Consider the following 22369-nt stretch of genomic DNA (forward strand, 5'->3'; position numbering starts at 1 on the left):
AGGCTCACTGGAGAATGACCGTTGAAGTAGAGGGAAGAGCAGCTGCAGCAGGTGCAAATGTCCTGAGGTGAGAGCATGTTTGGCTTATCTGAGGAATAGCAATGAGGCAAGTACAAATGAGTGGTGTAAGCCAAGAAGAGAGTGATGATGAAGTCAGAGCTGTAGCTAGAGGGCAGACCACTGAGAACCTTGTAGAACATGGTAAGAAATTCAGTTTTTCTTTTCAGTGAGGCAGAAAACCATTGGGAAATTTGAAGATGAGAAATGACGTGATCTACACGTTTTAACATGAGACCTTTGTCTGCTCTGTTGAAAATAAACTGAAGGGGAGAAGGATGAAAGTCTAGAGGCCAGTTTTAGGGCCGTTGAGCTAACAAAGGTGAAAGACAGCAGTGGCTTGGACCAGGTGGGAGGGTTTTGAGAATAATTAGATACTAGATGTATTTCAAGTGTAGAACTGACAGAACTTGTTGATATATTGGATGTGGGTCAGGAAAGAAAAAGAGTGGTCAAGGTTACCTTTGAAACTTTCAGCCTTACTGAGGTGGGGAAAGCTGTACGGGCAGCAGGTGGGATGGAGAGTGGGGACTGGTACTGGAGAAGAGAAGGGTTCATCTCAGACGTACTACATTTGAGATGCCTATTAGACATTCGAGTGGAAACATTGAGTAGCCGGTGGGTATATGAGATTAGAGTTCAAGGGTGAGGTCTGCTCCGGAGATGAACATTTTGGAGACATCAGCACGTAAATTGCATTAAAGTTGTTAGACAGGATGAGATCACCCAGGATGAGTGTGGGAAGAGAAGAGCTCTCAGCCCTGAGACACTGCAAAGTTCTTAGCATCATCATTGATTTGATCTACAGCTTTTGACAAGTCCTGTGATCTCTGTGTTCTCAATTTCTATTCTGGTGTTGTTCAATAAAAGTATAATGTGAGCCACAAATGAGAGCCATGCACGTCATTTAAAATTTTTTTGTAGCCACATTAAGAAAAGTTTCTAAAAAGTGAAATTAATTTTAATAATATTTATATAACATGATGTGATAGGCAGAATAATGGCTCCAAAGATGTCCAAGATCTCTGAAATGTGAATAGCTTTCTTTCATGGCAAAGGGACTTTGCAGATGTGATTAGAGTTAAGAATCTTGAGATTAGGAGAGTATGCTGAATTCTTCAGATGTGCCCAATCTAATCACATGAGTCATTAAAGATGGAGAATCCTTCCCTGGCTGTGGTCAGAGAGATTTGAGAAGGAGGAAGGGTAGACAGGAGATCTTTCTGGCTTTGAAGATGGGACAAGGGGCCACTAGCCAAGAAATGTGGGCAACCTCTCACAGCTGGAAGGGGCAAGGACTCACACTCTCACCTTGAGCCTCCAGGAGGAATGCAGCCCTGCAAAAACCTCCCTTTTAGCCCAATGAGACCCATATCAGACTTTTGGAACTACAGAAAAGTAAGATAAATTTGTGTGTTTTTCACTCTGAGCTAACACTTGTTGCCAATCTTCCTCTTTTTCACCTTGAGGAAAGTTAGCCCTGAGCTAACGTCTGTGGCAGTCTTTCTCTGTTTTGTGTGTGGGTTGCCCCCACAGCATGGCTGCTGACGAGTGGTGAGGGTCTGTACCCAGGATCCGAACCTGTGAACCCGGGTGGCCAAAGTAGAGTGCGCTGGACTTAACCACCATGCCGTGGCGCCAGCCCCCCATTTGTGTTGTTTTAAGCCACTAAGTTTGTCATAATTTCTTATGGCAGGTATAGGAAAGGAATATACTCGATATATCCCCCAAAATGATCATTTCCAGGTGAAGTCAATATAAAAATAATGGGATATTTTACATTCTTTTTGTTATACTCAGTCTTTGAGACCTGCTACATATGTCATATGTACAGTACATCTCACCTTGGACTGGCCTTATGTGCTCAACAGCCCTGTGTGGTTAGTGGCTATCATTTTGGACATTGCTCTTCGAGCCAATGCAGCAAGGACAGGGCAAAGCACTTTAGCTCAAGGAAGACACGTGTGATGGTTAGTTTTATGTGTCAGCTTGGCTGGGCCTCACTGCTCAGCTATTTGATCAAACATCATTCTGGATGTTTCTGTGGGGATATTTTTTCAGATGAGATTAATATTTAAATCTGTGGACTTTGTGTAAATCAGATTACCCTCCATAATGTGGTCCAATCAACTGAAGGCCTTCATAGAACAAAAACTGACCTCCCTGAGCAAGAAGGAATTCTGCCAGCAGACGGCCTGCAGACTTGAGCTGCAGCTCTTCCCTGAATCTCCATGTCTGTGAGCCAGTTCCTTAAAATACATTTCTCTCTCTCTATACATGTCCTGTTGGTTCTGTTTCTCTGGAGAAGTCTGACGAATACAGCATGCATCTGAGACAAAGGAAAGACACACACCACGTCTAAACCTCCTCCCCTCCTGTGTCCAGAGTCCAGAGTTTTCTAGAATAGTGATCACTCAGGGGAGAGCAAGGTGTGTAAAGGGTGAATGGGGCAGGAGGAGAGGTGCTGTCCTGTCTGAGGAGGTGAGAGGAGGGGAGAGTGAGATGTAGGGGAGGAAGACATTTCCTCTACCAGCTCTGGGTCCTTCTGGCTGGAAAACGAATTAAATTCACATGAGACAGAATAACAGGAGAAAATTAAACCCAGCTTTTTAACATGTAGCTTTATAACGTGGAGACGCTCAGGCAAACTGAGCAACTTGCCAAAATGGTGGAAGTTCTCACCTTAAATACCATCCTCAGGTAAGACAATGGAGGATGTTGGGGATGGAGGGAGTTGATCATGGGAGGTTACCAAAAAGCACAGTAAACTAGGGTAAGGTTATTATGCAGATTTAAGTCCTTGCCTTCCGCATTGATAAGTTTCTGGAGATAAGGTCATCCCCCCTTCTTCCTGGTACAGAGAGGGAGACACCTTTACAGATGGAGATTTCCTTTACAAATGTAAATGTCTCTTAACAAAGGGTAAGTAAATTCTACTTTTCAGAGTTTCTTTCCTGTCTGCAGTTTTTAAAAGTGACCAGCCCCCAATAATCCTCATGCCAAAGAGACATATCTTGGGGTGGCCAATTCCAGTCCCCCACAGATGGGAAGGGGCTGCATTGGGACAGACTTTGGAAAGAGAGAGCACATTCTATTTCAAGTCAGAGAGGGCCAGAGAGGTCTGGTCTGCAGTCCTGGGAAGGCTGCTTTCACTTGGGTTGAAGGATTTTGAGTTCCGTTCAGGGCTGAATGGATGAGTCCTGTATTAGTCTGCCAGGCTGCATAACAAAATACTCAGACTAGGGGCCTAAACAGCAGACATTTATTTTCTCACAGTTCTGGGGGCTGGAGGGCAAGACCAAGGTGCAGGCAGCATTTTTTCCTCTGAGGCCTCTCCCCTTGGTTTGCAGATGGCCGTCCTCTTGCTGCCTCTGCATGTGGTCTTTCCTCTGTGCGTGTGCACCCCTGGTGTCCCTCTGTGTGTCCTAATATCCTTTTCTTATAAGGACACCAGTCAGATTGGATTAGGGCCACCCTAACTGACTCATTTTGACTCAATGACCTCTGTAAAGCCCTGTCTCCAAAGGCAGTCACCTTCTGAAGTCCTGGGAGTTAGGAAGTCAACATATAAATCTGGGGGAATACAATTCAGTCTATAACATGACCACACCTCAGTCTGCCTCACAGAGTCCCAACCAAATAATCTGCGCTTAGTTCAGAGTAAGTATTGAGTAAATATGTAGAGGTGGTGTACATCTTCCTAAAGATCTCTCGGTGAAGTAGGAGCTTTTCAGGGTAACGGTGCCAGCCGGGGGAGTCTGCAGTCACAGTGGGCTTTGGGGGTGAGAGGCAAGAGACCTGAGGGCCTCTTGCTGGCCATCAGACACAGGCAGTGATCATCCTGGCTGAAGGCAAAGCCAAAGTTAATGAGTCACTCAGCCGATAAATTACTGTCCCCAGCCTGCCTAATTTGAGTCACCTGGGTCTGAATCCTGGCTGTGAGAGCCCAGCAGCACATATTTTAGCAAAATGTGAGAAAATGAGGCAACTGTGACACTGACAGGAAATTAGTCAGGGACCTATCTTCTAATTCCTTCTTCTAATTTATAAATCATCTGACTGTCTCACATTTGCTGGAGAAAGCATTGCTTTAATACTCTGAAATGTGTTCATTTTCTCCTGAATTAAAAAAAAAATTCTTCAATATGTTCGAGCAAAGTGGTGACTTTCAGTTATTGTTACTCTGAAGAGCATTGTTGTTTGCATAGGGTCAGAGGCATTTGGCGACAGAATGAACCACATGTGGGCTGCAAGAACTCAGCAATAATGAACTAAGCCTGAGACTGTAGGTTGTGCTTCACAGAGAGAGTGACAGTGCAGAGCATTTGGAGATAAATGTCACGTCTCTCTCCTTCCCCAAATTGCCTGAGTGTCTCCACACCTTCTTTCCTTTCCCACTTCACTCACCAACCTGTAGGATTCTGTCAGGAAATTTCAGGTGGAGGGGATGGCCTCAGTGGAAATGTGGGAGCACATGGATTGGTTCAGAGAATTGTGTAGCTAGAATAGGGAGGCAGGCCTAACTGCTCTGGCGTAACCTCCAGTACTGGGTTGCATAAGAGTGGTGAGAGTGGGCACCCTGTCCTGTTCCTGGTTTCAGAGGGATGGATTTCAGTTTTTCTCCATGGAGTATGATGTTGGCTGTGGGTTTGTCATATATGGCTTTTATTATGTTGAGGTACTTTCCTTCTATACCTATTTTATTGAGAGTTTTTATCATAAATGGATATTGCATCTTGTCAAATGCTTTCTCTGCATCTATTGAGATGGTCATGTGATTCTTATTCCTCGTTTTGTTAATGTGGTATATCACGTTGATTGGTTTGTGGATGTTGAACCATCCCTGCATCCCTAGTATAAATCCCACTTGATCATGGTGTATGATCTTTTTAATGTATCACTATATTTGATTTGCTAGTATTTTGTTGAGCATTTTTGCATCTAAAGTTCGTCAGCAGTATTGGCCTGTAATTTTCTTTCTTTGCGTTGTCCTTGTCGGATTTTGGTATCAGGGTAATGTTGGCCTCATAGAATGAGTTCAGAAGTGTTGTGTCTTCTTCAATCTTTTGGAATAGTTTGAGAAGGATAGGTATTAAACCTTCTTTGAATGTTTGGTAGAATTCTCCAGAGAAGCCATCTGGTCCTGGACTTTGATTTTTTGTCAGGTGTTTGATTACTGTTTCAATAAAGAAGATATGCATAATGGAATACTACTCAGCCATCAAAAAAGACAAAATCATCCCATTTGCAACAACATGGATGGACTTTGAGGGTATTATGTTAAGTGAAATAAGCCAGCCAGGGAAAGACAAATACTGTAGGATTTTTCTCATATGTGGAAGATAAACAAACACACACACACATTGATAAGGAGAACAGATTAGTGGTTTCCAGAGGGGAAGGCTGGGGGAGGTAGGGCAAAAGGGGTGGAGGGCACATATGCATGGTGATGGATAAAAACTAGACTATTGGTGGTGAGCATGATGTAGTCTATACAGAAACTGATATGTAATAATGTACACCTGAAATTACACAACATTATAAACCGATATGACCTCAAAAAAATAATGAAAATAAAAAGAATATGGGGCAGGGCTTGAAGGAGAGAGAAGGAAGTGGCTAATATCCGGGGATAACCTTGAATGTGATGCTAAGGAATTTAAACGTTGATCTGTAACTTAGAGGAAACATAGGAGGTTTTTAGGAAGCAGAGTGACATGACTTCAATCTACTCAGCAAATGACAGCTGCCTGTATTTTATGGCCTGTGAGCTACAGATGGTTTTTATGTCTTTGAAGGGTTTCAAAGAATGGAAGGAAGGATGAACAGACAAAGAGAAGATGTGATGGAGGACATGTCGTCCACAACGTCCCAAATATTTACAACGTGGCTTTTTACAGATTAAGTTTACTGATCCCTGGCTAGATTTAGAAAGACAATAGCTACCATTTATTGAATGCTTATTGTATACCAGGTTTTAATATCCATTGTCTTTAATTTGAAGAATTAAGGGGCTGGTCCAGGGTTATTCAGTGAATTGAATGAACCAGGATTTGAACCCAGGCTGCTGGCTCTTTCTATTCTACAGGGAGAGGGGGGATATTGGGAGGCAGTTGTTTGGCGTCTATGAGCCGGAAGCTGAGATGCAAGACAAGCCTGAGTGAGGGATATGATGGTGGAAACAGAGATCAGGGAGACCTCCTCAGTGCTCGGTCCAGGGGATTTGATGTGAAGGGAGAGAGAGAAGGAGTCACATCTGAACACTCCTCCTGGAGATTCTCTCCTGCACCCTCTCTTCTCAGGCTCTCAGCCAATGCTTTTCTCATGTCGTTGATTTTTTAACCAAGCTGCCTGGAGGAGTGAAGAGGACAGTGGCTCCGGGATGGAGAGACTTGTATTCCAGCTCTGGACCTGTCATCACCACAGCACATGACCCTCTACAGGTACCAGACATTAAAAGCACGATGCCCACAGCTGGGGAGACTGGGAAAACTGGAAGACATAGCACCAATGGCAGGGAATTTTGGTGGAACCTTCCATGAACACAAATTGGAAAATTCTGGAAACTTATTTTAAGAAAATAAAATCTATTTAATAATAGATTAATAGAATAATAAATAAATACAGTCTCCACTAAAGTATCCATAGCAATGTTATTTAAGTAAGAAATAAATTAGTAACACCTTAAATATCTGATTTTAGGGAAATGGTTGTTTTGTTTATCTACCTGAAGAAAAGTCAGGTGGCCATTAAAAATAAAAATTATAGGGCTGCCCCAGTGGCGCAGTGATTGAGTTTGTGCGCTCTGCTTCAGGGGTCTGGGGTTGGCCAGTTCAGATCCTGGGCACAGACCTACATGCCGCTTATCAAGCCATCCTGTGGCAGGTGTCCCACATAAAAAATAGAGGGGGATGGGCACAGATGTTAGCTCAGGGCTAATCTTCCTCAAAAAAAATTAATTAAAAAATTATAAAAACTATGTGGCAATCAGCAAAAAGGGTTCTTTCTCACATTAAATGAAAAAAATTGATACGAAATTCTATGCACACAGTGATGAAAACTATTTAAAGGTGATCGTACATGGACCAAGATGGTCAGCCCATATGTAAAAACAAAAAGGGTACGTAATTTTTTCCTATTTCTCTTACTCCTGTTAAGTTTCTATAATAATAAAAAGGTTTTTTTTTTTTTTTATGAATTCAGGAATCTGAAATTGTGTTAATGTCCCAGTGCTTTCAAAAAAAGGCTGCTTAAATGTGTAGCAGATGACTGGCTTTCCCAGCGATAAGTAGGAAGGCCAATGGATGTTTTCAGATAATTGAAAGGAGGTGCATACTTTTAAAACGTCCTTTCTAATACTGTTTTTGGTCAAACGGAGGGATGAGCAGGCTACTGCTGTGGCCAGAGTTTGTCCTTCTGTGTCTCTCCTCTTAGGAAGGAGGCGTTCCAGGGGCCAAAGAGCAGACGCCTGTTGTTTTGTCCGCCCATGTCTACTTTTCTTCCTTGGTGATAGCACTTTGATTTTCCCTTGAGGAACTATCCTTACCCCATCTCAGGGGCTCTAGGGCTGGGGACATGACCTAGGCTTGGCCAAAGCCAACACTCTATCATCTGGCCACAGTGATTATTTCAAGGAGGGCATGAGCCCCAAGTGTGTAAGTCAAGTCTTGGAATTTTAGCGACATAATTGTGAAAGTGGCACTCTCTGCAAGCTTGCTAAGCTGGAAGAATGTAGGTTTGGAGGTGCTGGGGGCCATCTGCGCTGTCACATGGAGACACTGGAGCTTGACAGTGAAGTCAATACTGAGGATAGTAGAGATGCGGAAGGGGAATGAGAGATGGAGAATAATGATGTCGTTTGAGACTCTTGCCCCAGCTGTTCCTGAATGTAATCACACCTTGAACTTCCTGGTTAGATAAGCCAATAGTTCTCTCCCTGTCTCTTTCTCTCTGTCTTTTTCTCTCTTCCTCCCTCCATTTCTTTCCTCCCTCTCTCTCTTTTTTCCTTAACGTAGCTTGAATTGGGTTCCTTCCACAGGCAACTCAAACAATCCTGCCTATAAAGGATGTCAGCACTTTGCTGCCCTCCCAGTCCGGAGGTAAAGCAGATGGCTGAAAGGGAAGTGAGTCCTGACTCAGTCAGCACAAAACCCTTTTTAACCTTGTGTGGTCCCGGCAGGGGCAAGTACATTTTACACAGGGGAAATGGCTTTGCTGGCAGGGCGGTTAATGTCAAGGAAAAAGGATGAGTGTGGGAACTCTGGGGATGTGTGTTGGTGGGGGAGGGTGAAGAAATCCATACAGCTGAAATGCAGATTTTAAAACGCAGCGAACTTCCAGCCAGCTTCAGAACCTCGGTTGCACAAATCTTCAGCAGGTTTGCCTGGTGTTTTCATTACTGCTCCCTGCTGATAGTCCCTCCTGCATAATTATTACTTTGTATGTTTTGGAAAATGTCTTTGTTTATGTAGTATCAGGCTATTCCTCATTTTTCTTTTCCTGCTTTTTCACCTTCTTCTTCCAAAATCACCATGTGACTGTTTTACGGTAAAGATTGTGTGCAGCTTAAATCAGTTGCTAAACCTCAAAGAGTCCTGTGCATGTGTAATAAAGATGTGTCGCAGGGAGGGGTAGCTGCAATCATGGTTGGAATTTTCAAATCTGTAATAGTAAACTCTCTGCATAAAGAGAAGAATTTCCATGCATCGGTTTCATCAGATTGACTTGTGAGGCTCAGACAGGAACACCTGAATTCTCTCAAGAAGAAACAAGAGCATTTAGAAGGTCTGTAAAGCTGCTAAAAGTTTTCCTAAGGTTATAGACTGAATGTCTGTGTCCCCTCAAAATTCTTTTGTTAAAATTCTAATACTCAGTGTGATCGTGTCAGGAAGTGGGGGCTTTGGGGAGAGATTAGGTCTCGAGGGTGAAGCCCTCATGAATGGGATTAGTGCCCTGAAAAAACAGATCCCAGAGAGCTCTCCAGCCCATTCCATCACGTGAGGACACAGCGAGAAGACAGCCGCTCACCAGACACTGAATCTGCTGGCACCCTGATGTTGGACTTCCCAGTCTCCAGAACTATGAGAAATAAATGCGTGTTGTTTAAACCACTCATCAATGATGTTTTTATTATAGCAGTTTGAAGGGACTAAGACACTGAATGTAGTGGTCATTTGTCTGTATGTTCTCTGTCCTCATTCTCACCTTTCTGTGCCCTCCGATGTTCTTGGGGATGGGCTCTAAGACCCAGAAGACCATTTCCTAGACTTCCTTACCAGCTGACTCTCATTAAGTTCTGCCAATGGGAGACACTGGTTGAGCTGGAAGGTAGGAGGAGAGGTGAAGGGATTCTCTTCCTGCTTCCAGCTTCTCTCGGCTTTCTTCTAGCCATAGTGAGCTGCGACGGGATCAGGCACATCCGGCAGTTCCAGAACCTTGAGGGTGGAGCCTCTTTGTTGGTCCCAGCACCAGCACGCTTTGGTGGTCCCAGAAAAAAGGAGCTCCAGAGGATCAGCCACAGGTTCTACTCCCCTCTGTACAGTTATGGCTACATTAACACTGTCTTCTCCATTTTGTTTTCCCAGCCTTAAGGATCGTGTTCTGGGCTAAACTGTGCCCTACCCCTTATTCATGTGTTGAAGTCCTAACCCCTACTACCACCGAATGTAACTGTATTTGGAGATAGGGTCCTTAAAGAGGCAATTAAGTTACAATGAGGTCATTAGGGTGGACCCTAATCCAATAGGACTCATATCCTTATAAGAAGCGGAGGTTAGGACATAGAGGAAGACCATGTGAAGACACAGGGACAAGACGGCCGTCTATAAGCCAAGGGGAGAGGCCTCGGAAGAAACCTACTCTGTCGATGCCTTGACCTTGAACTTCTGACTGCCAGAACACTGAGAAAAATTTTTGTTGTTTAAGCCACCCAGTCTATGGCATTTTGTTGGGGCAGCCCTAGCATACAATTACAGGTGGTATCTATTAATCTCTGGGTTAACTCACTGTCTCAGCTCTGCTTTCTCACCCTTTCTCTGTGACCAATTTCCCACATTGAATTCCCTCTTTCAAACACCTGGAGTGGTTTTGTTTTTCTGACTAAAACACCTAATAAATATCCTAGGTGTATGTGTCTTAGACCTGAAAAACTTTTGGGAAAACAGACATTGACAAAAGGATGGGATGATATTTTTTTTTGATAATTCATTAAGAAATATTCTTTAAATAGTTTTCTACCTAATGTCAAGAGCTATTTAAGAAAAACAAAGTGTTGACCACTGAAAACTAAACAGTTGAATTTATAATGCTGATTTTCCTTTTTTTTTGCATCTAACCCTAGTGGGCCTTAAATTTCCTTTTCTTAACTTACATTTAGAACTCTGCCAATTGTTTCCTCAGAGGGTACAGCAATCAAGTGGTCTTTCCCCTGGCTGTCTAGGCGGTTTTGGCTAAGATCCCATCCTTATTTGTCAGTAACTAATAAAAGCTGACTGAAGGGAGTATGATGTAGCGAGCCATCAAAGACCTTATCACAGGTGAACTTTAAGCTTTGTTAAATAAGATAAACTTGGCCACAGTCTCCCCAGTGGCTGCCTTGGATAATTCCCAGCCATTCCCTTAGGACTTCCCTCTGGTGTCATCTTCTCCAGAAAACTTTTCTTGATATCTCCTCCCCCAAAGAATGTGTTATAGGCTGGGCTCCCCAGGATACAGATTCGGAGATGAAGGAGTTTTACTGGGCAGTGCTCTTGGGGACAACAGCGGGCAGGCAGTGAGGAAAACCATTGCAACAGGCGGAGAAGGGAACTGCCGTGGCGCAGTTTCAAAAGTATTCCCAACTAACCCTCCGGGCTGTGAAACCGAGATAGCGCTTCAGAGAAATCCTGCCTGGTCTCTGGAACGGCCTCAGAGTGGGCTGCTCCAGGGAGGATGGCCTTGGGTGAGGCAGCTTCCTCAGTAGCGGGCAGAGGAACACAGCTGTGAGCTGTCAGCAGGAGAGGCTTTCAACAGCTGCAGGCTGAGTGCCTTGATGCGCAAGGGGGATCATGGTGTCTACGGTGGTTGATCTCGTGAGAGTTCTCAGGGCTCAAGGTGCATGTCATAGTTATTCTCATAGTGCATTTTGACGTCTGTCTGAGACTGTGGGCTTCTAGGGACCATGTGTACCTTATTATATCATTTGTTTTATCTCCAGCATTCAGTAAAAACATAGTACATAGTAAGTGCCTGATAAATGTTTAATTTAGTGGAGGAAAGTTATTTACTTGTTTCACCTAGTAATTGCAGTAGGCAGGGGATTTAATGTGCCATGCTGTCCTCTGAAAACGGGGTTTAAAAAATCTTGTTTTCGGTCCCATTCTGGGGAGTCTGTGTGGCTTAGGTTCTAGAGTCAGTATCCTGGAGGACACATTGTGGGCACAGAGGAAAGCCTGAGAGTGTGCCAGACGAATTAATCATGGATGGGAACAGACACATGCTGAGAACGACACTGCCCAGGAATACTGGGCAGTAATGGCCGATGCTCTCTGGGCGCTAATTTTCCTTCAGCCATTCTGTATTCCTAGACGTGACTCAGAGGCCGGCGGTCAGGGCCCGCTTTTGTGTAGCTGCCCCTGCTTCCAGCAGACCCCCAAAGTCAACAGGCCACTGACAGCACCAGAGTCAGGTAAGAAAAAGAGTCGAAAGGCAGCAACATCAACAGGAAATAAAACATTTTTATTGAATATCTGTGTAATATGTTAATTCATTTTTAACAACAATCAGAAAACTACTACGGAATTCACTACACAAAGTGAAACAAAATTTAAACCACCTCATCAAAAACGAAGGTAAAATACAGCTAAAGTAGTTGGCTCGTGGGCCACGAGCCATATGGCAGAAGAAAACACCCCAACATTTCTACAAGATACAGAGAAAACCCACACATAGAAACACTCAAGCAGGCAGTAAATATACACAAAGGCAACTAGGATCTTTCTAGAGCATCAGATGCTAATACTTTACACAGCTTTGTCAGAAAGTTTCATGTGGCTTATCTGAAGATAATCTTGGTCTTAAAGCAGGTTTGGTCACTGACTTATGAAGGATGGCGTAGTACCCCCTAATTCTCTGGTGACAATATCCCATGTCTGGCAGTGTTGCAAGAGAATGCATTAGTAGTACTTTAATGCGAGAAATAATGTGTATTCAGCAGCTCGAACCTGCTTGTTTTAAAGTGTTTTTCAGTGTGAGCAACTTAAAGTTGAATACAGTGAAATTAAATGTCAGTTTCTGGTATTTAAGGAATTTTTTACAGTCAATCAACTCCCTCTCTTTGGTAGGGTTTGGTCGTTTAAACCGGAAAGATTCTTGCTTGAATCTTCTATTCAAACTGGTATTTAATCTCACATCATGACATGTGTGTTTTCTATTATCTATGTTTTTTAAAAAGTATGGACCATCCACAGAAGAGGGTGATGCTATTCTCCTTTTGTCCTTTGTGTCTGTCCCAGTTCTAAAGAGTTTGCTATGGCTGGGCTGAAAGGCCAGCGGCCTTGCCTCTTCTTTGATGAGGAAACTAATGACAGGAATTCTAGTCTTATCAGGAACAGCCAACCCCACGTCTAAAGCCTCCCATTAGCCCTTTTTCGAATTCTCTTTGAGTTTTTGAAAAACGTGGCATGATATCCTAAAGTCTGAACATGAGGCTAAGCCTTAGTTTTCCTCCATTTTGTTTTGGTATTTGTGAACATAAACTTTCACTTCAGAGCATCACTACTATCTGTGGCCTAGGAGTTAAAATGAGTCACGGAAGTGAGTGGGAGAAAAGACTAGTTGCAGTGTGAGATAACAGGCTGCCCTTCCACAAAGTGGCTGTCTACCATAATGGGGAGAAATATGGACTATTGCACAGTGCTTGACAAATGCTGTGTTCCACCCCATTCTATGTGTCTTTCTTGTCCTATGCATAGCTTTTCAGTTCTGAATTGGTCCTTTGTCATGAGAACTGTTTGTGCTACACACACCGTGGGCAGTGCAATAGAAGGGAATGGCAGTATTGTTACAATATCACTACGGAATAAATTGAGTGCTATCCACTGAGGAAACTAAGTGTCTAAGCACACACGGCAGTCACAGTGTTACACAGAGCAGTCCTTTAAGACTCTTATGGAATGACTAGTAGCGTCATAATAGTGCCATTTACTACGTAATAACATTGAAAACATTTAAAAAGTCCTCCTAAATCAAGCATCTAGTCTACATAAGAGGTTGCTTCAGTTTTCTAGAACTTGTTCTTGGTTTTGTTTCACCTTTTTTTAAAGGACAAATTAAAACTTATTTAAGTAAAAAGAGCATATAAAAAGATCACTAGCTGTCTGTTTTGGCTTAATTGAAGTGCATTCAGAACTATATGGCTAATTGTTTATTTTTTCATCTTTTGATGGGATTACAATACTGTCTGTTTACCACAAAGTGATTTTGTGTAATAAGCGCAGATTGCTGTGTTAAAAATATTCTGCATTCCTTCTAATCTGGTTTGTGTAATAAAATATTTTGTTACAAAGTCTACTGTGCAAACCTTTTAGAATTATTCTAGGTGTGAAATCTGGAACAGAATTCACAGGATGCACATTTTGTATAAAGGTGATAATAGTCTTTTTAAATAGTCAGGCAATATTTCAGAAATGCTGACTTCTCGCCTCAGCTTCTTCCCGCCCACCCCAATCCCTAAACAAATGCACACACACACACGTGCACACACACACACTCACACACAGGGAACACCATCATGTTGTTACTCTACATGCTGTAATATGAAATCATTGACTCCTGTTCAGTTGCTTCCTCGAATGTAAGCGTGAAGCCCTGGTTTCAGCTTTGTAGATATGTACAGACAGATGCTATTCTGGTTTGTGGCTATGCTTCCTGGAGGTCAGCCTGGATGCTGCTCAGATCGTGTTAATTTGCCTGTGAAGCAATTCTATAAAAGTGGATTCACCCACCAAATACGTGGTGTAATTGTATCTTGGTACTCAATTTGATTCAATAGAAAGCTCGGGTTTAAGTTGTCCTTTAAGATGTCAGTTTCACTGTACTAGTGCCTTACAAGTTGATATTTTTGCTGGAATGCAGACGATACTATATTTACCATATAATATATTATCAGCTCTCCTATATCTCAGTCAATTTACATAGTTTAAAATAGAACATCTTATTAAAAACATCTAGATATACACAGATTAGGAAACGCTTACAACATACAAATACACAAACTAGAAATAAATCTTTAGCATACTGGTATATACAACGATGTGATACAGTAAATAATTTCAGTCATGCTCTATCTACACATCATATTGCTTAAAAGAAGAGTAGATTTGGAGGGCACTGGTATGATGAAGGGCTTAGGGGCTCTCTACATTTAAATTTGTGCAAATTAAAACAGGATTTGAAGTACCACTGAATTGTGTTAGAATGCATGGCTGGAAAAACGCAAGGACCCATATCACTGAGGTATTTACAGATACTGGCTAAAGAGCACTATGTGGGCAAATGCAGAAAGGCTTCTTCTCTCCTTTACTTCTTGACTGCCAGCATGGCATCAACTTCCTCCTCTACCTGTAGAGTGTGCCACTGGGCAATGGGTCGCCTGGGGTTGGCCAGCATGTCTGACCAATGTCGCAGCTCCGCCCCGGTGCTATTGTAGCCCACAAAGACTTTGCCGATGGCATCGTTCTTGCCAATCTTGTCATAGTCCAAAACAGTAACCACCACTTGCACTTTCTGAAAGAGGACAAAAAATAAACATTAATCATCCAGCTCTGGAGATAGAGGCCTATTACAAAGCTTCCTTGAGATCTAAGCAGTTGGAAATAAGAAGAACCAGTCTCCAAAACCCAGGATAAGGCTGAAAAGGACTTCGACATGAAAACCTGAGTCCAATCCCTATTTTGCCATGACTCCACCATCATCACCATCATCATCTTCTTCAGCACCTTCTAAATAGTCAATAAACATTAATTTTTATTACATTTTTGGCACTACTGTAAGTCTTTTGTGTGAACTACTCGGTGATCCCTCATGATAGATTCTATTAATGATGCCATTATACAGATAAGATGCTGGAGCTCAGAGGAAGTTAACCTGCCTCAGGTCACATGAGGAATGAGTGCTTTGGCTTCCAGAGTCCACTCTGTGAGCCACCATGCCATGCTGTCCATGTCAACCTGTGTTCATATTTCAATTCATTTGTTTCAATTGTCTCATCAGCAAAATTTCTGGCATTAGTACTCAGACCATTCTTCTTTTAGCTACAATTCCCAAAGCAACCATGGGCTACAATGTCATTTCATGGGGGAAGAGACAGCATTTTACATAAAACTAATATGAAATTTCAGCTAATCCCATGATTATTGTGGGTATAAAATGTGACATAGAGTGAAAGTCTTTAAAAGTTAGCAACTATCTAAAGATAATTTTCTCATTCATACATTTTCTCAATAAACATTTATTAAGTAACTACTGTGCATCTGTCACTGATGTCAAATGGAAATAACCTTTCAGGCCACACAAAATTTACTTCAGTGATTCCACTAGGTTTTGAGGGTTTATTTAATAACTTACTCTTTTGAACTGACTGAATTGACTAAAGCAAACCCATACCATTATGATATGAAAGAAACAGTTTTTAAAAGCACATTTTAGTTCTGCTTCATAAATAACAAGATTGCTTAGTCAAAATATGCGCTGGCTCCAATCTGGAAACAGGGCAAAGAAAAGGAAGAGTTTAGAATAAAGTAGAATGCTTAACATTTGGTGGCCAGAGTTAAGAGGAGCAGAAAAATGTAATGATGGTGGCCAGGGCCAGATGAAGTTTCCACTGAGTTCTGGCCTTTCGTGGACTTTGTACTCTGAGGACTGCGTCATTGTGCCAGTGTGCTGAGAGGGGATACCCACGTACAGCTCCAGATCAGAGAAAATGATCACTTCTGAAAGTGGAACTCAGAATGCAAAATGCAACACATTGGCAATAAAGGAGGCCACCTGCCATCTTCCCTTGTGCAGCCTTGGACTGAGTCCATCACCAGGGGAATTACCTATCTGCTGGATGGTATTTGGAGCCAAGAACAGGATCACCTTTGTTCTGAGAACTTTTCCCAAGCAAATCCATCAGGATGCAGTCGTATCGCAGGGACTGGGGGCCAGGGCCAATAGGGGCATTATGCACAAAGATCACAAGGGTTTTCAGAGTTTGGAGTGAATGATTGGAGTGAGTTTTGCTTATTCTAGTTAGGAATGCATTGATTAGTAGCATTCGAAATATCCTTATGAAGGCCTTGAATTAATTTTTCCAGCTGCATAATGTAGTTTATCTATACATTTTTGGTGAGGAGAGTACAACATTTCCATGTGCTTTTGGAAATCAGCATATTTTGCTTCTCTTATAATATTTCATAGGGATAAAGACAGATAGAAAGACAGACAGATAATCTTATAACCTCAGGATAAAGGAAACCGAAACCCTTCTTATAGCATGTAAAATGCTCAATTATTTTCCCTAGGGAAATAGGAAAGCAGCCTTCTGGGGGGGAAAAAAAAAGAAAAAAGAAAAGAACAAATTGACTCAAGAAGCAGAGAAGGAGCTATGCGTTCAAAGACATGCTCATTATTGCCGTGCCTGATGGCCCCTCTCTCGGGCTCAGATTCTCTCTGTCCTGACAGAATGTTATCTCCTCAAAAATGCTGCTCTAGAAACCCGGCATATATCTTTTTTCTTGTGCACTTCATTTTCAATATGTTTGCATTTGCTACAATTTATAGTTGAAAGGGACATTTATTTTTTTTAAAAAAGTATAGAACTGTAGCTCAAAGGAGAAGGTTTAGAAAAGGACTTTCCATCTCAATGCCACGCCTTATATTGTTTCGTGGAATTAAAAAACAAAACTCCAGGAGGTGTTAGTTTCCACACGAATAAGGTCTTAGAACTCAAAAGAGTTCACTGAACAAATACTGCAAAATAAATTGTAGGAGAAAATTGGATGACTTGGGGGTTTGCCAGTGGGTCCAAAGCAGGGCACTCAGTGATTCCGGCTAGTGAACAAGTGAGCGGGGACAGGGAATCCGTCCTCTGCAATGTTGTTTACTCACACAACAGTTATTGAAAGTGAATAAGTATGTACAATTTGCTACCATGAGAAAATATATATGAGAAAGGTTATATAAAAAGCGTTAACTGATGTGAGGATAGTGCGATTATTGGTGATTTTTAAAAAACTGCCTTATACAATGCAGTTGCTACTAGCCACATGTAGCTGTTTAAATTAAATCAACTACAATTAAATAAAATTCCTTGATTACACTAGTGACTGAGGTGCTCGTTACCCATCTGTGGCTGGGGGCTACCATGTTGGACAGCACAGATGATAAAACATTTCCATCATTACAGAGAGTTGTCTTGGACAGGGCTGATTTATATATCACTTTAATCTTATTGTTAGATCCATTTTCTAATAAAATGTTAATTTGAAAAAGAGATGACGTTAGCATTGTGAATAATAACGATGATGGGAACCATTTATTGAGTGTGCCCATGTGCTCAGCACTGTTGCAAGCTCATTTTTATGTGCAATCTCACTTTGGCATGGATTCTGTTCTTATTCCTATTTTATATGTGAGGAAATTCTAAGGCTCAGTTTCCTTATATATAAAATTGGGATAATAATGGTACGTCTCTCATAAAGTTATTGTAAGGATTAAATGAGATTATGCACGTAAAGTGCTTAATTTGGGCCTTGGCACAAAATAAATATAGATATCATATTAGCTTTCCTCATGGAATAAGGTGTGATTCATTCATAAGATATTATATTCTAAGAACAGATTAAAAGTAAAAATATGCAACTGAAGAATATTTGCCAACTTCTGATATTCTGGACTTTTAGAAGGCTCCCTGTTGTAGTTTTGATGCCTAACCTCCTTTTCTCCTTCAAGTTATAGGCAAACTTTTATATTACTGGAAAGATAGATCCACATCAATTATTTCATAAAAAGTAAAAATAGTGTTGTTTTAAGCAATTTGACTCTCTGATATCCATTAAAGATTAGCAAGAAATAGCCCATAATTACTGGATGTAAACTTTGGATTTCAATAGTCTAACTATGGATATGAGGTGAGAAAACCTAAATATGTTTAAAAATTACTAAATAATAAGATCATATGATCTTGAGCCACAAAGATAGTGGCTATATGTAGCATCCTATTTTGAACATGTTAACCACAAGATCTTTTAAGAGAATACTTCCTATCATAACAATTATCTAGCAAATTGAGGTTCCATCTTTACAAAATTACCCATCCATTCGAACTCAGAAAAAGGAAGCTGAATTTAAACAATCACAAATACAACTTAGCGTAATTTTTTTTATTGTTAATCATCTTTTAATAATGAAAGATTAAAGATGCTGCATATTTAGCATCAGCCAAAATATTTCTCTTATCTCTGTTTTTTTTTTTTTTACTATAAAGATGTGATAAGGAAAATCACATACTACAGTCTGGCAATAAATAGTGAAAGCTCTTTTTCTGTTGGCCTTTTCACCTTTGTGGATGTACTTTTTGCTAGCAGTGGTGTTCTGTTGATTTTATTTTTCCTGCTTTATTTCTGCTTAACAGAATGCCAGCTGCTGTTGGCTGATGAATCAGCATATCCTGAGCTGTATATTTTATCATTTTCCCTCTTGATGTAGCTTGAGCATGGGAATAACAATGGCAGTTCTAATGAAGACGTGCACTGATAATTTACAGGGTCTCTGGCTTTACTTTGTGTGGTCTGAAGGAATGAAATTGAATGGGAAGACAAAATTATATTTGACATTACCTGGATTTGCTCAAAGGGTACTTCAAAGCTGAATGACTCGTTGTAGTAGGGGTTAAGTGTGTTCTTCTTAATTGTTGTCTTTTTCTTCTTCAGCCTCTTGCCATTCTGCATCAGATGAATCTTCACATAAGGATCTGAAAAACATAAACAAAGACTTCAGGAGATTGGAGACACATATTTTAGATTACAATTTAGCTTATAAAAAGACCAAGTATTCCCAACAGGAAAATAATTGCATAGCATATAGTTAGTAATTTTTTAAATTTCAAGCATTTTTTATTGAAAGATTTTAAGTAACCTATGGTCTATGTTTTTTGCCATGATATTTCAATATTTATAGTTGGATTTAGGAGATGAGAGCAGTGGTATGCTGGTAAACCAGCTCTTTGGGAAAAAAAAAGTCATGATATGTAATATTTGCCAAGGTCTAGGGTATAAATACTCTCAGCACGGCTGACTTCAAGCTATGAACAGTTTAACAACTGGCTTACTAAATTCCTGAAAATGTAACAGTTGGTTCTTACGAGCTGGCAAAGAACTGGCTGCAGCCTACCACTGCATGGGAACAAAACTCTTGACAGGGAGAGGATGGGGAGCCACTTCATTTATTCATTCAATCATTTACTCAACCAATGTTAGTTAGGCCCTAGGTATACAGCAGTGAACAAAACGGCTGCCCCTGTCTTCATGAGGGAACTTCAGACTTGTGGGGGAATAGAAGAAAGGCCTGTAAAGAAACGAAATACATAGGAAAGTACAAGTTTAGAAGAAAAGAGCAGAATAGGGATACTACAGAGAATACCAGGGATGGGATGGTGAGTCCAAGGAAGGAATGGAATTCTTGTATTTAAATTGCTCAGGTCAGGCTTCTCATGGAGGTAATATTTAAACTGAGATGAGAATGTCGAAGGGTGAGACGAGGTCACCCGTGTGTGTGTGTGTGTGTGTGTGTGTGTGTGTATACGTGTGTGCGTGTGAGAGAGAGAGGGAGATCCAGGACCTGTGCCTGAACATCCCTGGGAGGGAAGAGCTTCAGTGGTTCAGGGAAAAGAGAAGAAGCCAGTACACACAGAGGTGATGAGAAAAGGAGCAGAAAGATTCCCTTAGCAGTTTCCCCAAAGCCTCATTAGGTCAAGGTGAAGTAATAAAGAAGTCCTTGGAGGGGTCAGACGATTCCCATTTACAGTTCTCGTGACTAATGGATGACTGACATACCTTCAGGTCACTAAAACCAACATCCAGGTCTGACAGCAAAATCTCTCTACTGTTTTCTTAAACATTTTTCCATTTCATATGTAATGCATGTTCATTATGGAAAAAATATCAGAAAGCAAGGCTAAACCAAAAGAAGAAAAAATGTTTAATCATCCCTGAGTTTACTCTCCTAAAATAACCACTGCTAAGCCTTCCAAAATTTCTTTCCTCTCTTTCAGAACATGTAGAGCTGGGAGAAACTTTACAAATAATCTAGTCTAATGCCCACGTATTTGTAGAAGATAGAACTGCCCAGCAGAAAAGGTTGTTTTGACTCCCTCTTCCCATCTCCCAGAAGAACCTAAGTCCTGAGGGGCAGGAACTTTGCCTGCCATCTTCACTAATTGAATTTACTGAACAGTTCCTGGCTTTATTCACTTTTTGTTGAGTGAATGAGTGGAACTTATTCAGGGCCTCATAATCTGGGTATCCTTATCCTCAGTGCTGTCTTCCTCCCACTGCCCCAGCATCCACGTTGGTTGGATATGTGTAGTTTAGAGGCTGCTTTTGTTTTTGTTTTTAATGCTGCATCCCATCAAGGGACTCGTAATGAAGGCTTTCATCAAAATGAAGAATACCTTTAAAAACCAGACCTAGAGATGAGAAACCAGCTCTGTCAACTAAATAGTAGGTCTGTTAAAAACAATCTACTGTAAATAATTGCAAATGAAGGGAAAAAAATGGCCTTTTTTACTGACAATCCATCTTGCTGCTCACAGCCAATCCTGAGTTTTGGTTAGAGGTCTCATTTGCTTACGAAGGTCCCTGGCTCCTCCATCCCAACCCCTTGTGCTTTCACAAAGATGGTCACGTCTCCAGTTGCTCCTTGGCACTGACTAAATACCCAAATACTAAATACCAACAAATCAATGTTTATGCTCCTATGTTCGTGCTTTGAAATTTCGTCAACCTAGCTGAGACATAGGTTTTCTCAAGAGAAGCACGATGACTATTTATTTATTCATTTAACACAGTAAGTGACAAGAAAATTCCTTGTGCATCTGCCATTTGAGTAAGCAAATTAAAAACCCAACAAGATAATTTCAGATTTCAGTACGAGCTCTGATGTGATGTGATTAATGCCTCGGGGAGAACAAGGTAATTTAGAAAGGATGATCAGCAAAGTCCTCATTGAGGAGGCCAGGTCTGAGCTAAGAACCGAATGACAGGAAGGATCCACTTATTTGGAAATGCAGTGGAAGGTCATACCAGCGAGAAGGAACAGTAGACATGAAGGCCCTAAAGTGCATGTCTTTCCACGTGTTTGCAGAAGAAGAAGAAGGCAAGAAGGAAAGAAGGTGGTGAGGTCAGAGAGGTAACACTGCTGATCTGTCACTTTCATAAGCTGAATCTGCCAATTCTGACAACGATTCTGAGGTTTATTGTAATTTCATGATATTTACAAGGCAGGCCAGACGGCTGGAAGAGGAACAGGTTTGGGGCTGCTGTGAAGGCTACTCTTTGCCTTTTCAAACTCACTGTGATACAGGTACCAAGGCAACTTACTTTGCAGGCAAAATTCCCATCTTCATCATAACCAAGGCTGGCAGAAACTCAGAGGTCTTATTCTTCCCCCCCCAGCTTTATTGAGGTATAATTGACATATAACATTGTGTAAGTTTAAGGTGTACAGTGTGATGATTTGGTGTACATATATATTGTGAAGTAATTACCACAATAAGGTTAGTCAACACATCCATCACCTCTCAAAATTACAATTTTGTTTTTGTGGTGAGAACATTTAAGCTCTACTCTCTTAGCAACTTTCGAGTATGCAAGACAGCATTGCCAAGTGTAGTCACCAAACTGTATGTTAGATCCCCAGGACTTATTCATCTTATAACTAGAGGTTTGTGCCCTTTGACCAGCATCTCGTTTTCCTCACCACTCCTAGCCCCTGGCAACCACTATGAGTTTGGCTTTTTTTAATCTATTCCACATATAAGTGAGATCATATGGTATTTGTGTTTCTCCATCTGACTTATTTCACTTAGCAAAATGCCCTCAAAGTCCACCCATGTTGTAAATGGCAGGATTTCCTTCTTTTTTGTGACTGAATAATATTCTATCATGTACATATATACATACCCCCCCCCCACATTTTCATTATCCACTCATCTGTCAATGGATACTGTTTCTATGTTTTGTCTATTGTAAATAATTCTGCAATGAACATGGAGATGCAGATATCTCTTAAAGAT

At 41.3% G+C, this 22369-nt stretch overlaps 1 protein-coding gene across 9 annotated transcripts in view; it reads right to left on the bottom strand.

The window, feature by feature from the left end:
• Positions 1-11751: 11751 nt before the first annotated feature.
• Positions 11752-22369, bottom strand: part of SYT1 (synaptotagmin 1) — a 521971-nt gene continuing 511353 nt past the window's right edge. For all 9 annotated transcript variants that reach the window (XM_014841776.3, XM_014841759.3, XM_070507268.1 and 6 more), the window contains 2 exons: positions 18915-19048; positions 11752-14820 (listed from right to left, as the gene is read on the bottom strand). In XM_014841776.3, the coding sequence (XP_014697262.1) occupies positions 14614-14820; positions 18915-19048 (341 nt within the window). In that variant the 3' untranslated portion in view covers positions 11752-14613. The remainder of the gene's footprint in view (positions 14821-18914; positions 19049-22369) is intronic.

This window comes from Equus asinus, chromosome 4 (genome assembly GCF_041296235.1).
Source record: "Equus asinus isolate D_3611 breed Donkey chromosome 4, EquAss-T2T_v2, whole genome shotgun sequence".
In the NCBI taxonomy this organism is placed as follows: Eukaryota; Metazoa; Chordata; class Mammalia; order Perissodactyla; family Equidae; genus Equus; species Equus asinus.